This window comes from Rhinoraja longicauda, chromosome 6, assembly GCF_053455715.1.
Source record: "Rhinoraja longicauda isolate Sanriku21f chromosome 6, sRhiLon1.1, whole genome shotgun sequence".
In the NCBI taxonomy this organism is placed as follows: domain Eukaryota; kingdom Metazoa; phylum Chordata; class Chondrichthyes; order Rajiformes; family Arhynchobatidae; genus Rhinoraja; species Rhinoraja longicauda.
The window spans coordinates 68,580,699-68,595,443 of record NC_135958.1 but is presented as its reverse complement, the minus strand read 5'-3'; the positions used below and the strand labels follow the sequence as shown (position 1 = coordinate 68,595,443).

General features: G+C 40.4%; 1 protein-coding gene across 3 annotated transcripts in view; it reads left to right on the top strand.

The window, feature by feature from the left end:
- Positions 1-11,402, top strand: part of tepsin (TEPSIN adaptor related protein complex 4 accessory protein) — a 35,550-nt gene extending 24,148 nt beyond the window's left edge. For all 3 annotated transcript variants that reach the window (XM_078401259.1, XM_078401261.1, XM_078401262.1), the window contains 7 exons: positions 6-77; positions 996-1,190; positions 1,888-2,056; positions 3,833-3,946; positions 6,578-6,656; positions 7,433-7,567; positions 10,069-11,402. In XM_078401259.1, coding sequence (XP_078257385.1) covers positions 6-77; positions 996-1,190; positions 1,888-2,056; positions 3,833-3,946; positions 6,578-6,656; positions 7,433-7,567; positions 10,069-10,779 — 1,475 coding nt within the window. In that variant the 3' untranslated portion in view covers positions 10,780-11,402. The remainder of the gene's footprint in view (positions 1-5; positions 78-995; positions 1,191-1,887; positions 2,057-3,832; positions 3,947-6,577; positions 6,657-7,432; positions 7,568-10,068) is intronic.
- The last annotated feature ends 3,343 nt before the right edge of the window (positions 11,403-14,745 follow it).

Here is a 14,745-nt window from a genome sequence, read left to right as displayed (position 1 = left end):
TATAGGAATAGGATCGCATCCTTCACCTGGGTCCACAATGCAAGGCTTTGGGTGCACAGCAGGCAAAATGCCTTCAGGTGAGTGCTTCAGACTTCAGGTAGACATAAGGCAAGCATTATTTCTTGAGCAACGCTCGCTGACTGTATGAGTGTTTTATTCATTTTCTATTTTTCGAAGGCAACTTAAAGTGGGCAGTAGTGGGCAATAAATTACCTGCAATGACCAATGACCCATGAATGAATCTTAGACACAAAATGCTGGAGTAACTCAGCGGGACAGGCATAAGCTCTGGAGAGGAAAGGTCCCAATGGGAAATGTCACCCATTCCTTCTCTTCAAAGATGCTGTTTGTTCTGCTGAGTTACTCCAGCATTTTGTGTCTATCTTCGGTTTAAACAAGCATGTGCAGTTCTGTAAAGATAGTCTAATAAAGTCTTAAGAAGTTGTCTCGACCCGGAAAGTCATCCATTCCTTTTCGCCAGAGATGCTGCCTGTCCCGCTGAGTTACTCCAGCATTATGTGTCTATTTTCGATTTATACCAGCATCTACACATCTGCAGTTCCTTCCTACACATTAATTAATTTTAGTTCACTTTAGAGATACAGTGTGGAAACAGGTCCTTCGGCCCGTCAAGTCTGCACCCACCAGCAATCCCCATACACTAACACTTATCCTGCACACTAGAGACAATTCACAATTTTACTGAACCCTGTTAACCCACAAACCTGTACGTCTTTGGAGTATGGGAGGAAACCGGAGCACCCAGAGAAAACCCACGCGGTCACAGGGAGAACGTACAAACTCCGTACAGACAGCACCTGTAGTCCGTATCGAACCCCTCTGTGCCACCATGCGCATTAAAAAAAATGTTTTTTTTTAACATTTCCATAAATTAACTCTACACTCTGAACCTGCTACCTTCACATTACATACAGCTGTCACTTGTCTGGCCGTTAACTTATTGTCAACCATTAAAATAGTTTTATATTTATTAGGCTCTACCAGTGATGCTATTCTCAACAAGATACAGAAAGCAGCAGAAGCAGTAGCGAATGTGGTACTCCCTCAAGAAATCCCCGAAACTCATGGAAGCCATTTTGATGGCGATGGCTACCAACCAGTGTTGTCAACCTCTTCTGAAACAAAGCAAATGAAACCTAAAAATCCTGTTGGCACACAGAGTGCAAAATGTAAGTTAGTCTTCAGAATCTAGAGTCATAAGATCATAATCATAAGTTTCATACCTGCACCAACCAACATGTGAACAATGTAATGATGGACAAATGAATCTTTAAAGAACTGCCATCTAATTTCCTCCCACATCTCGTTCTTTGCTTGATCCAGCTAATTGACATTGCTTAATGTAAAAATACTTTAGAAAAATATATTATTTTCCCCAATGTCTTTGATTAACCATAGTGGTGGCTTGCTTTTAAAACACAAGTGTTACACAAATACAACAGCGGAGGTTTACTTTGGACTTTGGGTACTGGGGGATTTTTAGTTTTAAAGATACAGCATGGCAACAGGCCCTTTGGCCCACTGTGTTTACGTCAACCATTGATCACATGTTCACTTTAGGTCTGTTATCCCACTTTCGCATACGCTCCGTACACACTCGGGGCAATTTACAGTAGCCAGTTTACGGTAGCCAGTTAACCTATAAACCTGTACATTTTTGGGATGTGGGAGGAAACTGGAGTACCCGGAGTAAACTCACACGATCACAAGGAGAGAGTACAAACTCCACACAGACAGCACCTAAGGTCAGAATCTAACATGGGTCTGTGGTCAGACTGTGGTCACCCAAGGTCAAAATCTAACACTGTGCTTTGCTCTTGTCGTTTTATTCTTTCCAATATTATTACAACTTCTCTTCATTTACAGTGGTTCATCATCAACCTGGTCTACCAGGGGGAGGCTGGGAAGAAAATGACAGTGGGCACAGTTCCCAGAATTCGTCACATACTAATTATATCTCAAATGGCAGTAATGGTAAAGCAGCTACAGACAGCCAGTCAGGAGGCAGCAGAGAGAGTGGAGACTTGATGGAAAGGTACATGACAATTTAACAGACTACTAATAATGCAGTTTAATGTCAGTCTGTGGTGGAATTAATACAAACACTAAAGCATCATTAAATGTACTATTAGAAAAGGTAATAGTTGGATGCCAGGGAACAAAACGCCTGGTAAATGAGTATCGTGTTGCACTGACTGTGTATAGTGAACTGGATTTGTGTTTTTTTCTCTGAAAATCCTTCAGCTTCAGCTCTTTACAGTCTACAGTCATCACTGGGGTGAAAGGACCAACTGATTTATATCCGAGTTGGCCGACTGTATGCAGCTGTGGAAGTAAACCTTGAGGAATATGCAAAGGGTTGTGTAGACAAGTGGGCCAGAGGTGAGAAATGGACTGTAGTTGCCCAGAATTCAGAAAGCCTACTATTGGAAAAAAGAACTTTACATAATCCAGTTTCAATATTACCAAGAGTAAATCTTATCAATAATCATTTACAGATGAAACTCTACCAATCCCAAAATTGTGCTCGACTCTTCAGTTGCGATTGGATCTCTTACACTGAATGTTAGTATGCAGTGACAGCAAGCTGTCAGGAAGGTAAACAGCACATTGACCATTGTTAAAGGGAGTCCAAAATACAAATGGTATCTTTCTAGAGTGTAAAGTGTGCGGAGCATTGGTGCAATTTTCATCTCCTTGCACTTTGCCTTCAAGGTGGCATTACAAAGGGTTACTGGATTAAGAAAATAGCATGATCACCTATTCTTAGGAGTTTGGGAGAATGAGATGTGATCATATTGAATCATCTAATATTCTGAAAGGTCTTGACACGGTGGTTCATTTTCTTGACTGGAAAATCTAGAACAAAGGGAGAAATTTCAGAATAATAGTTTAGACATTCAAGGCTGAAGTAAGGCGGGAGTATACTGAATCTTTGGAATTCAATGGATATTCAGTAATTGAATATATTCACGGCTAGAATTGAGGGATTACGAGGGTTGTGCAGAAAAGTGCACCCTGGTTTGGTCACGTGGCCCTGTTCCTATTCCTGCACTTATTTTTAAAGTATCATTGATGTGTTTTGTAACCCATTGCCTTTACTCATTGCCTCACTGGGTGTTTTGCATTAATTAATTAGTACAGGAGTGCTCAATAATATGTGCTTTGTATTACAAGTATACTTTAAGTCCTCATAGTTAGAACAACTTCATATTTTGTGATTATAAACCGAATCCTTGTTTGCTGAGCTTTTAATTGCACTTATATAATTCTAAAGACCAAGTTATCATCATCATCATCATCATATATATACAGCCGGAAACAGGCCTTTTCGGCCCACCAAGTCCGTGCCGCCCAGCGATCCCCGTACATTAACACTATCCTACACCCACTAGGGACAATTTTTACATTTACCCAGCCAATTAACCTACATACCTGTACGTCTTTGGAGTGTTGGAGGAAACCGAAGATCTCGGAGAAAACCCACGCAGGTCACGGGGAGAACGTACAACTCCTTACAGTGCAGCACCCGTAGTCAGGATCGAACCTGAGTCTCCGACGCTGCATTCTTTATAACATGTTAGGTTATTGTCAAAGTCTGCTTTTGTTTTAAAAGAGGTTAAATAATATACTGAATACATTTTTTGTTATCTTCTTACTTGATAGCAGTTCATTTTAAAATTGATGACAATAAACCTTTTGGTCAAATATAGTTTGGTAAATTTCCCAAGAGAGACAAAACCATAATAGAATTACTGTTTGAAATATTTTGAAAACTGCTTTATGAATCTCTCTGATTCCTGTTTGCTAGAGTTGAACCGGTAAACCTGAATGACTGCATGCAGGAAATAACATTGGTGAACAGCCTGATTCAAGGGTCTAACGTATTCCTGACCAGAGATGAAATGCAGCATTTTATCAAAGAGTGAGTATGATTCGATTAATGAGCCAGATAATTAAATCACAGAAATGAATTTCTTAGATATGTAAAAATCTGCTGACGGCTCCTTATTTCACACACACTCCAAGGGCATTTGTTTGAAAACTGATACGTTTAAGATTAAAATCTAGACATAACCCCAACCTTTTAATAAATTTAATTTATATTTTTTACTGGTTTAAATCTTGAATAATACAGTTTGAAGAATAATAATATTTTAACGGCCATTTGCATATACTCAATCATCTAAAGCAAATTCTCTGGAATTAGTCTACTATTATAGGAAGGATGTGGAGGCTTTGGAGAGGGTGAGGTTTACTGGAATACTTCCTGGATTAGCAGGTATTTGCTGCAAGGATAGTTTAGTTTAGCGATACAGCTGGGAAACAGGTCCACCGAGACCACGTCGACCAGCGATCCCCGTACACTACACTATCCCAGACACTGAGGGCAATTTGCAATTTCCAAAAGCCAAAGTAACCTACGTCTGTACGTCTTTGGATTGTGGGAGTAAACCGGAGCACCCAGGGAAATCCCACGCGGTCACAGGATGAACATACAAACTCTGTACAAACAGCACCTGTAGTCAGGATGAAACCCGGGTGCTGCAAAGGCAGCAAATTTCGGAAGATTATGTGCTGTTATGCGACGGCTGATGGGGTGTGAGGGGGAGCAAGAGCGGATCTGTGGGACATCGAGGAGAACCTAGTGAGGGCCTCATCTATGATGGAAGACGGGAACCCCTGTTCCCTGGAGAATGACGACATCTCTGAAGTCCTGGTATGGAACACCTCATCTTGTGCGCAGATGCGGCATAGACGCAGGAGTTGGGGGTAGGAGATAGTCTTTACAGGAAGCAGGGTGGGAAGAAATGTAGTCTAGATAGCTGTGGGAATCAGTGAGTTTATAATAGTTCAGTCTGAAGAAGGGTCTCGGCCCGAAACATCACCCATTCCTTCTCTCCTGAGATGCTGCCTGAACTGCTGAGTTACTCCAGCATAATAGATGTCAGTTGATAGTCTGTCTCCTGTGGTGGAGACAGTGAGATCAAGAAACAGTAGGGAGATGCCAGAGATTGGTCCAATTGGTTCTCACCTTCCTCCCCATCAGCCGTTGCATATAGCACATAATCCTCTGACATTTGCGCCAACTCCAACAGGATCCCACCACTGGCCACACCCATTCCACTTTACGCAGAGACCATTCCCTCCGCAACTCCCTGATCAACTCGTCCCTTCCCACCCAAACCACCCCCTCCCCAGGTACTTTCCCCTGCAACCGCAGGAGATGCAACACCTGCTCCTATACCTCCCCTCTCGACTCCGTCCAAGGATCCCGACAGTCTTTTCAGGTGAGGCAGAGGTTCACTTGCACCTCCTCCAACCTCATCTACTGTATCCGCTGTTCAGGTGTGAACTTCCAAAATATCGGTGAGACCAGGCATAGGCTCAGCAATCATTTCGCTGAACACCTCCGCTCAGTCCGCCTAAACCTACTTGATCTTCCGGTTGCTAAAGACTTTAACTCCCCCATTCCCACACTGACATTTCTGTTGTGGGCCTCCTCCATTGTCAGAGTGAGGCCTAGTGCAAATTGGAGGACCAGCACCTCACATTTCGCTTGGGCAGCTTACACCCCAGCGGTATGAACATTGACCTCTAACTTCAAGTAACCCTTGATTTTCCTCTCTCTCCATCCCCACCCCTTCCTAGTTCTCTGACCAGTCTGACTGTCTCCGACTACATTTTATCTCTGCTTTGTTGTTACCTTCTCCCAGCTAACAATGATCTATTCTACATTATCCTTGATCTCATCCCCTTTGTCCTGGTTTCACAGCTTACACTTCCTTAACTATGCATCTCCCTCTCCGCTGACTTCCGTCTGAAGAAGGGTCTGGACCTGAAATGTCACCCATTCCTTCTCTCCAGAGATGCTGCAAATCCGAACTAAAAATAAACAAATGCTGGAAATATTCAGTAGGTCAGGTAGCCTTACTCATCAAAAGCAGAGTACTGTTTTGGCTGTATTTCAGAGACATCCCCCCATAAAATAATCATCTCCGCCGGATCCGCGCGTGCGCAGTTGTGGGAGGGTTGCCGAGGAGGACATAGAAGAGCATTTTACTGCCAAAGGCATCTAATTTTAGATTTATGCTTGAGCTGTGTTCCTTTCAGTCACAATATTTTAAACCACTGATATCTTCAAAATTATGGAATCAGATCGTTAGAAAATCCAAATGATACCCACATACTTCTGAAATATTAATCAAATCAATCATAACTTGATGAATGGTTGTTTACAGACAAGAATCTTAAACGGGGAAATGTACATAGGAAATCTGAATCAGTAAAAGATCAACTGGACATATTAGCCATGACAGGAACAGCCCGTGCTCAGCACGAAACCCATCTCTCTGAGAGGTGTTAAAAGACCAGCGAGGAAGTAACAGCCTAATAGAAAGAAAATTATGTTGTGAAAGACATGACATGTTGAAAATGCATTTCAGCATTAACCAATTTAACAACTGAACGTTTTTGAAACCACTCTTCGATATTATTGGGTTTTTTTTTTGCAAAAGTCATTTGCAATAACTTGTTTTTATCTGATCAATCTCAGGTGTGGATTACTCAACTGTGAAGTGGTCGTGGAACTTCTCAATGAGAAACTGAAGGATCTCTCTGATGCTGTCAAGATGGTACTTTTTTGTGAAATTTTCCATTTTATTTTCTGTTAAGAGCTTCATTGTACCTCATTATCCCTGAAAGTTTTAGAAGTGCTACAGACAACGTAGAATGGCACAAGGTGAATGCACGCTTTGAAAGAAGAAAGTGATCGTGTACATTAGGTTGATAAATTATTCCTGGAATTTGACGTTCAATACTGAAGATTTCCAGTTCTGTAAGAATTGGACAAGTGAAGTTACATAGTATAGTGAAGGTACAAATCTATTCCAGCTAACCCATTGAAATTTAACCATCTAATAATGGTCAGGATCAATCTACAAATACATTGTTTTAACATTTGGATAGAAGGGAAATGGATGTTTCAGAATCACTTAAAAATATGTCCGAGGTTCAAAGAAGACTTGAGGCTAATACATACATTTTTCAAATTCTCCCTTGTGGTCCAGAGGTCCAAGGTTTCCTTAACATGAGCAAATAGAATATTACTCTCGCCAAATGCTGTATTTCCTTGAGATAATCATTTTTCATTTGTTATAAGGAACCACAGGGTCCAATATTTCTTGAGACGCTGCATGAAGGTTGAAGTTCTTTATGAGCAGTTGTTAGCCCTAGACCTAGACCTAAACCTGCATAGACATCTTGGATTCCTCAACTGGTGTCTGTTAGTTAAAAAAAAAACTGCAGGCAACTGATGCAGCTTTACTTTTTCATTTTTGCGATTGTGTTCTCGGAAAACCTGCTTTGTCCTTTTTAATATATTCTTTTGGATTGTTTCTTTTCGCTATAGCGATCAATGAGCATTCTTGCCACCCTGATGTGCTCTGACCTGTTGTCACCTGACCAAATATTTGCAATCACTCACAAATGCTTACAGCAGTTGAGTGAAGGTGAACCCGGACCTGTGACCAATCGAGCCACAAAGGTAAGCTATCTGTCAGAATTGGACCTTCTACAGCAGTTAAGCAAATGTTTCCTTTTAAGCTTTATAATATTTTAAAATATTCTCTTGATATGAGGGCGGCACGGTAGCGCAGCGGTAGAGTTGCCGCTTTACAGCGAATGCAGCGCCGGAGACTCAGGTTCGATCCTGACTACGGGTGCTGCACTGTAAGGAGTTTGTACGTTCTCCCCGTGACCTGCGTGGGTTTTCTCCGAGATCTTCGGTTTCCTCCCACACTCCAAAGACGTACAGGTATGTAGGTTAATTGGCTGGGTTAATGTAAAAATTGTCCCTAGTGGGTGTAGGATAGTGTTAATGTACGGGGATCGCTGGGCGGCACGGACTTGGAGGGCCGAAAAGGCCTGTTTCCGGCTGTATATATATGATATGATATGATATGCCTATAATTTTAAGAAATGTTTGATTGGTTCAAGTCTAATATTCATTTTTTAACTGTTTTCAATGTTATTAAATGTTGATCATATTTTATTCCTCAAAATTTAACTATGCTGTTACTCAATTTAATTCTTTTGGATCAGCCCCTTTAGTGACCGGTGGCTTAGACCTGTGACCATAAATAATATCTCCTCTGTCAATTGAAATTCATAGTTCACTCACATTTTTATAAATTACACTTCTGACATCTGAAAGTGTAAATCCTGATTTTTTAGCTGTGATGATCACAATTCCACGCTTGAGACAGACTGGAGTGACACTTCAGTACCCTGAGATGAGATCTTAATATATTCAGGTGAATGTAAGAGAATTTGGGTAAGAAAGAGTCTTCCAGCTAAAATTCTTCTCTCTACCATCATATTTAAAATCAGACTGATAGATTATTTACCATTTTTCTTATTTATTGCACACTAGGACACTTGCTTTTGCACATGCTTAATCTACATTAATGACTGCACTCATAATTCACAGCGTTGGTGATGCTTTGGGGTCTCAGACACACTTAAACTATGCAACATAAGTTGCTTCTTTATGGTAGTTTGAATATGCAAGTAGAATTTCCCTCTTCCTAATGAAGAGCTACCAAGGATAAGGATTCCTGTTACTGCGCAGAAGAGTTATCAATAGAATGAAGAAAAATATATAATTATGCCTGTAAAGCCCCAGTAAAGGTTTCATACACGTGCAATAGATCCAGTTTGCAGAATGGGTGCTATTGGGTTCTCTCCTGCCATTGGAAAAACTCTTATCTCCTGGGAAGTGCCATGTGAACCTTGGGACAAAACCAACCAAGGATGTATGTTTCTCCTAAGGCCACATTCATATAGTTGGTAGAAAAGGGAAGAGACACACAATGGGGACAGTTTGGGTGAGAGCGTTCCTCAGTCACTTTACAGTCTGATGGAACCACAATATCCCATTGATGTTAGAACTGGAACAGCACAATAAATTTGCTGCTGTTGATCTCGGGATGTCTTTGATAAGATTTTAAAAATTCGCTACTTTCGTGCTCCAGAATACAATTCAGTGTCTTCTGCAAGAATCACACTTTTGGATATTTGGATTTAACCAAGGTATTTGGTTGGAAAACTGCAACCTTTTGTTGGGATTCCATTGATTTCCATCATAACTAGTGGTAGATGATCAGAATCTTCCAAAGAAACAGTTTAACAAAGCAGTTGGGTGATTGTGGTTCTGTTACTTGTGTGGCAGCCAGTTGACTGAATGTGATCCAGCCAGGATTAACTGAAGGAACTGATAGGAACATTATTAGGAGAGCCTGGACAAACAACGTTCACTGCTCCCGCATTGGATAAGGCCTAGAGTTCTGTGAGCATGGGACAAATTGGCCCGAATGGACTGAAGTGTAGCTGGCTCTGGCTGTGGAGTTGCTATCCTGCCTACTCTGCACTCTCTGGTGAGGGCAGGACTGGGCTGTAACATTCACAATACCAATCAAAGGAATTCACTGTCAACTGCAAATGTTAATAACTTGGAGATAGCATCAGCCGCAGAACTGTTCCCCAGCAAAGAAAAGGGTTATTTAAGTGCGACACAGTGGCACATCAGTAGAGTTGCTGCCTTACAGCACCAGACACCATGATCGATCATGACTACAGGTGCTGTCTGTACGGAGTTTGTATGTTCTCCCTGTGACCATGTGGGTTTTCTCCGGGTGCTCCAATTTCCTCTCACACTCCAAAGATGTACAGGTTGTAGGTTAATTAGACGTCAGTGAATTTGTAAATTGTCCCTAGTGTGCAGGATATTGCTAGTATACGGGGTGATCCGGCACGGCCTCGGTGGGCCAAAGGGCCTGTCTCCATGGTGTATCGATAAAATCTAAAAGCCTAAAAGAGGGAAAATTAGTTGGTGGGATGGGGGAAGTAAAATATTCTTAAAACTTTATGCAGTATTTTCTGAACCAGACCTATAAAGGTTCACTATAATATAAATTAGGGAAAATGACAGGTCACAACCATCTAAAGTTTTGGAAAACATTAATATTTTGTTCATTTCTTTTAAAGATTCTGAGACAGTTTCAGGCTTTGAATGGGAATAAATCAGTAGCACATGTTTCAACATCGGAAATCGCTCAGGCTGTTTCCAGTGACACTGAACTCACTTCAGGGATGAAAGAAAAGACGATGGTTCAGCCATTCCAATTTCATATCGGGTCTGAAAAGACTTTCCAGCTAGAGAAAAACCAGGTGTCATCACTGCGTTTGCCTTCATCTTCACAAGAAACAGAGTCACAGGAAAATCAAGGCTCATTCTTTCCATCGTCAGAAAGCAAAGCTAATGATGCAAGCAAAGTGACTGAAATTGCATCATCTGAAGTGGGCGCTGATAAAAGTGACCCATACTTAGTAACGCCAGCTGTAAGCAGAAGCTTATTGCCACCTACATGCAAGCTCCATTGTGAGCAGCAAACGAGACTAACCGAGAAACCCAAACCACATCCTGTGCAGAGTCAGGACTCGCATTCTGAGGATGCGACAGGCAGAAGAGTCTCTTTGTTTACTGACATGGTTCTTGTGGCACATGAAACAACTCAACCATTTCTGAAGGCCTGCCACAATCAAGGTTCATCAAGTGCAATGCAGAGCTTAGCAGACCCGAACAAAATGTGCGGTAAAACTGAAGTGAAGCTTCTGCACAGTAATGGACAGAGTGATTCTGAATCAAAGCAACCATCTGCATTCTCATTTCTTAATACATCTTCGTGCAGTGTTTGACTTCTTCAGTCAACTCGGACACTAGTAAGGAGAAACTAGCATTGCACTTTGATACAGAATACTTTAGCTTATATTCTTGCACTGACACATAGAACTTTACCTTACCTCCTTATTAAAACCTTGGTTTCAGAAACTGGTGTTTGTACACTGGTGTGACATTAGGGACCTACAACACTACCAAGCAGCCAACCTGAGAACAACATTTGTTGCTTAATGTGAGGCAGATTTGAAGCCAAATTGTGAATTTTGTGCCTTCAAAACAACCACAATGGAAATTCTAAATCAATCTATTCAAGGTGGCTGTGAAAACATATTTAATTTTATGTCATATTGTTTTGCAGCATACTTCAGGGACAGCGTTTTCTATCAGTTAAATTGGAAAATATTTATATTATTTATGCAATTTCATATTATATAACAACAAAAGCATGCTTCAAAAGAACATCTGATCATGAAAGATATAAAAGCACAAGTGCAGATTTCAACTGTTCTGATCAAAATGTGTGAAATGAAATGATATACAATTTTGAAAGCAACTTCTAACAGGTGCTGTCTACTCAGTTTGTGAAAGAATGGGTTCACTGTATTAGAAGTGCAGCTGACTAATAAAAGTGTGCTTTGATGATGCATTTCAAGTTGTGGTATCCTACTTCTTGCTTTGTAGCAGCTTAGAATGCACCAGAGAGATCACAAAGATAAAACTTTGTCTTGCATGATGGCAGCTTGAATAGTTTAAAAAAAAATGTAATTCTCATCTATTCCTAAGGTTTGCTCAAAAAAAGGTTCCTTTTGACATTTTATTTGATTGACATGAACACTGTGTTGGAAGCTGATACAGTGTTGTCCCAGGGGTGATAAATAGTAACAGGTGTCTACATTTAATTCCGTGTAATGTGTATCAAATTTAAAAATCTTGAATATATGTGCAATGCAAACTAAGAATATTAAATTCCAATGCAAGTAGTTCTGCTATAACGTGATAGTTGCATTCCTAAGAAACCCCGTGTTATAGAAAATTGTGTTTTAAAGACAATTGTGTCATCAGGGTAAAAGGATTCGGGGCTAGTGTTTCAGACTTACAATAACCAAGTTATTTTTTTGCAGAGGATTTTCAAATATGAATGTTTTTTCAAGAGCACTAAGGTTTTGTTACTGCTAGCTAAAATACTAAATGCTGTTGTCACATTGTTTCATGGTGTATCCTTGCACACGTGTCAAGAGCAGCGATTGCTTGTCAATGTGAATGGCCACCTGCGGTTAAAGTAGCAGCTGTGTTCTTAAGATATAGTACAGTGGTGTCTGATTACTGCCGCAAGGTTATCCCTATACTGTTTAAATCCAAGACGGCTATCTTTCTGCTTGTCAATTTCTAAAGCTAATTTTAAGTGGTTCTCTAGTTCCGGATCAAACTCTCATTGTAACTGATTTGGCTCGCAAGGTAATATCTCCCTTTTCACCGCTACAGCTCATGGGCAGTTATTTTAATCTTATAAAGAGTCCAAATAGTGCATTCGTCATGTGTGTTATATCCAATTCATGTTATGGAGTTGCATGTTTCAGTTTAGATACAATGCAGAAACAGGCCCTTCGGCCCACCGAGTCTGTAATCCCCGCACATTAGCACTATCCTACACACACTAGGGACACTTGTGTTACATTTATATTAAATTAACCGGTATGTCTTTGGTGTGGGAGTAAATCAAAGATCTTGGAGAAAACCCACGCGGTCATCGGTAGAACGTACAAACTCCGTAGACAGCCGCCGTAGTTGGGATCGAACCCGTGTCTCTAGGACTGTAAGCGCCATAAGGCAGCAACTCTACAACTGCGCCACCATGCCAACCACTTTCTCGCAGCAGTCTGTACTTGCAACTGACGTTAGCCAAAGCAAAATTAGTAAGGCTCAAAACTAGAGCAATGGCCTTTTTGGCCAAGATGTTCAACCATTTGAACTACTGTAAATCTTGACGGTTCACTGATGCAGAGGCACAGGATCCTGGAACAGCTGCATGTGGGTCGAGAGGATGTCTTGTTTGAAGTACCTGGAAAGGTTTGGACTCCAGGATGAAGAGCACTATTATGAATTAGTTCTCTGTGGAATTGCACTAAAAGGCTTACACTTGCATTCAAATAAACAGATTAGTGCAAATTGAAAAGGGCTGCCAGTCAGTTCTTGGCTTTCAAGTTTTACTACTTGCCTTGTGGTCAGAACATATGTGTTGGATCAGAGACCATTTGGATCAGAGACCACGGCAGTATGACCGTGATTCGATTTCATTTAGCATTATACCACTTTATACAGATATTCCAAATATTTTCCTCCCGTTGTATTTTTTGTATTTTATCACTCCTGTAGGATATTTCTAAGGAAATCTGCTTATTTGGATATTTTTTTATACCTGTCCTTTTACTTTAGAATATCAATAACACTAATATCCTTAATTTAGTCTCCCATTTCACTACCTATTTGTACAGCTTGTGGGGAAGTAGTTATTTTAATCTTAGAAATAATGCAGTAACCTATGAATAGGTCAGCAATACCCTAAACCCAACTGCACAGGGACATAAAGGCAATGTAAACATAGCACAAAAAGTAAGGAAATTTGTGTTTGGTAGATTATTTCTTTGTTGAAACAATGCTTCTTGGCAATAAATCTTATACCGTTGGAAAGCCTGTTTATTTCCCTTTTAGATGGTGCCACATTTGTAAGGAACATGCATTTGTGGGATGAGCAGCAGAGCTGAGTATATGGGTTGCGCCCATGAAAAATTTGCCAAATCTTCTCTGCCAATGCCAAACAGCTTATTCTGCTGTTGCTATTGACTCTTGTTTTGAGCTTCTGGTACCCCCAGGTGCTGACAAGAATGGGATGCCATCCCACAACAGTGTGTGACCAGGCTGGTGACCAGCATGAGGAGGAGGTGCCAGGCTGTTATGGCTGTGTATGGTTCTTCCACACGCTACTGTGGCTCCTGTTTATTAAATGAATAAATTGTTAAATTGCCAATATGTCTTGTTTCTTCAGACTTCAATCATCCAATCCACCAAACAACACCGAACAAGAGTCAATGGCAGAATAAGCTGTTTGGCATTGGCAGAGATTTGGCAAATTTTTCATGGGCGCAACCCATATACTCAGCTCTGCTGCTCATCCCACAAATGCATGTTCCTTACAAATGTGGCACCATTTAAAAGGGAAATAAACAGGCTTTCCAACGGTATAAGATTTATTGCCAAGAAGCATTGTTACAACAAAGAAATAATCTACCAAACACAAATTTCCTTACTTTTTGTGCTATGTTTATAAATAAATGTTTTAGTGAACAATGAATATCATGTTTTTTCTTGCTGCTACAGAATGTAACAGCAAGATGTTAAAACCCATATGTAAGGATGAGAACAATATTCAAATTCTCACACAAATTTCCAAAGCTTTCAGTAGCATTTATATGATTTTCATACCTTAGTTATTCCCATAATTAAATCTTATCAGACATTGTAACTCGGCTATCAATTATTTTAACTGGGCTGTTTAGCCAAGTGCACAAGGCATCACAAATATAACATTCACCAGTTTGGTTCTTTTTATTCCCTTTGAGACAGAAACACACCTTGATTTAGTGCAGGTATAGTTCATGATATGAATTCAGCATTTATCTTTTATCATTCTGTGACAATCTCATTGTACCCCTGTACAATGACAATAAAGATATATTGTAAAAATTGAAGATCAACATCTTGCTAAATCCTTCATCTTTCATTAGCAAGCTTTTTTATATTCAAGTCTTAAATGTACCCAAGATCACATCCAAATAGTGCCAGAGGACCAATGGAATCTAATGGGCTATTAAAATAAATCATGCATCACAAGTTGAGTTGGAAGTAGGTCTCCACAAAGTATAGAAACCAAGGCAATCTTAAAAGTGAACATTAAAAAGGTTCAATACCACAATACTGGCTGTGCT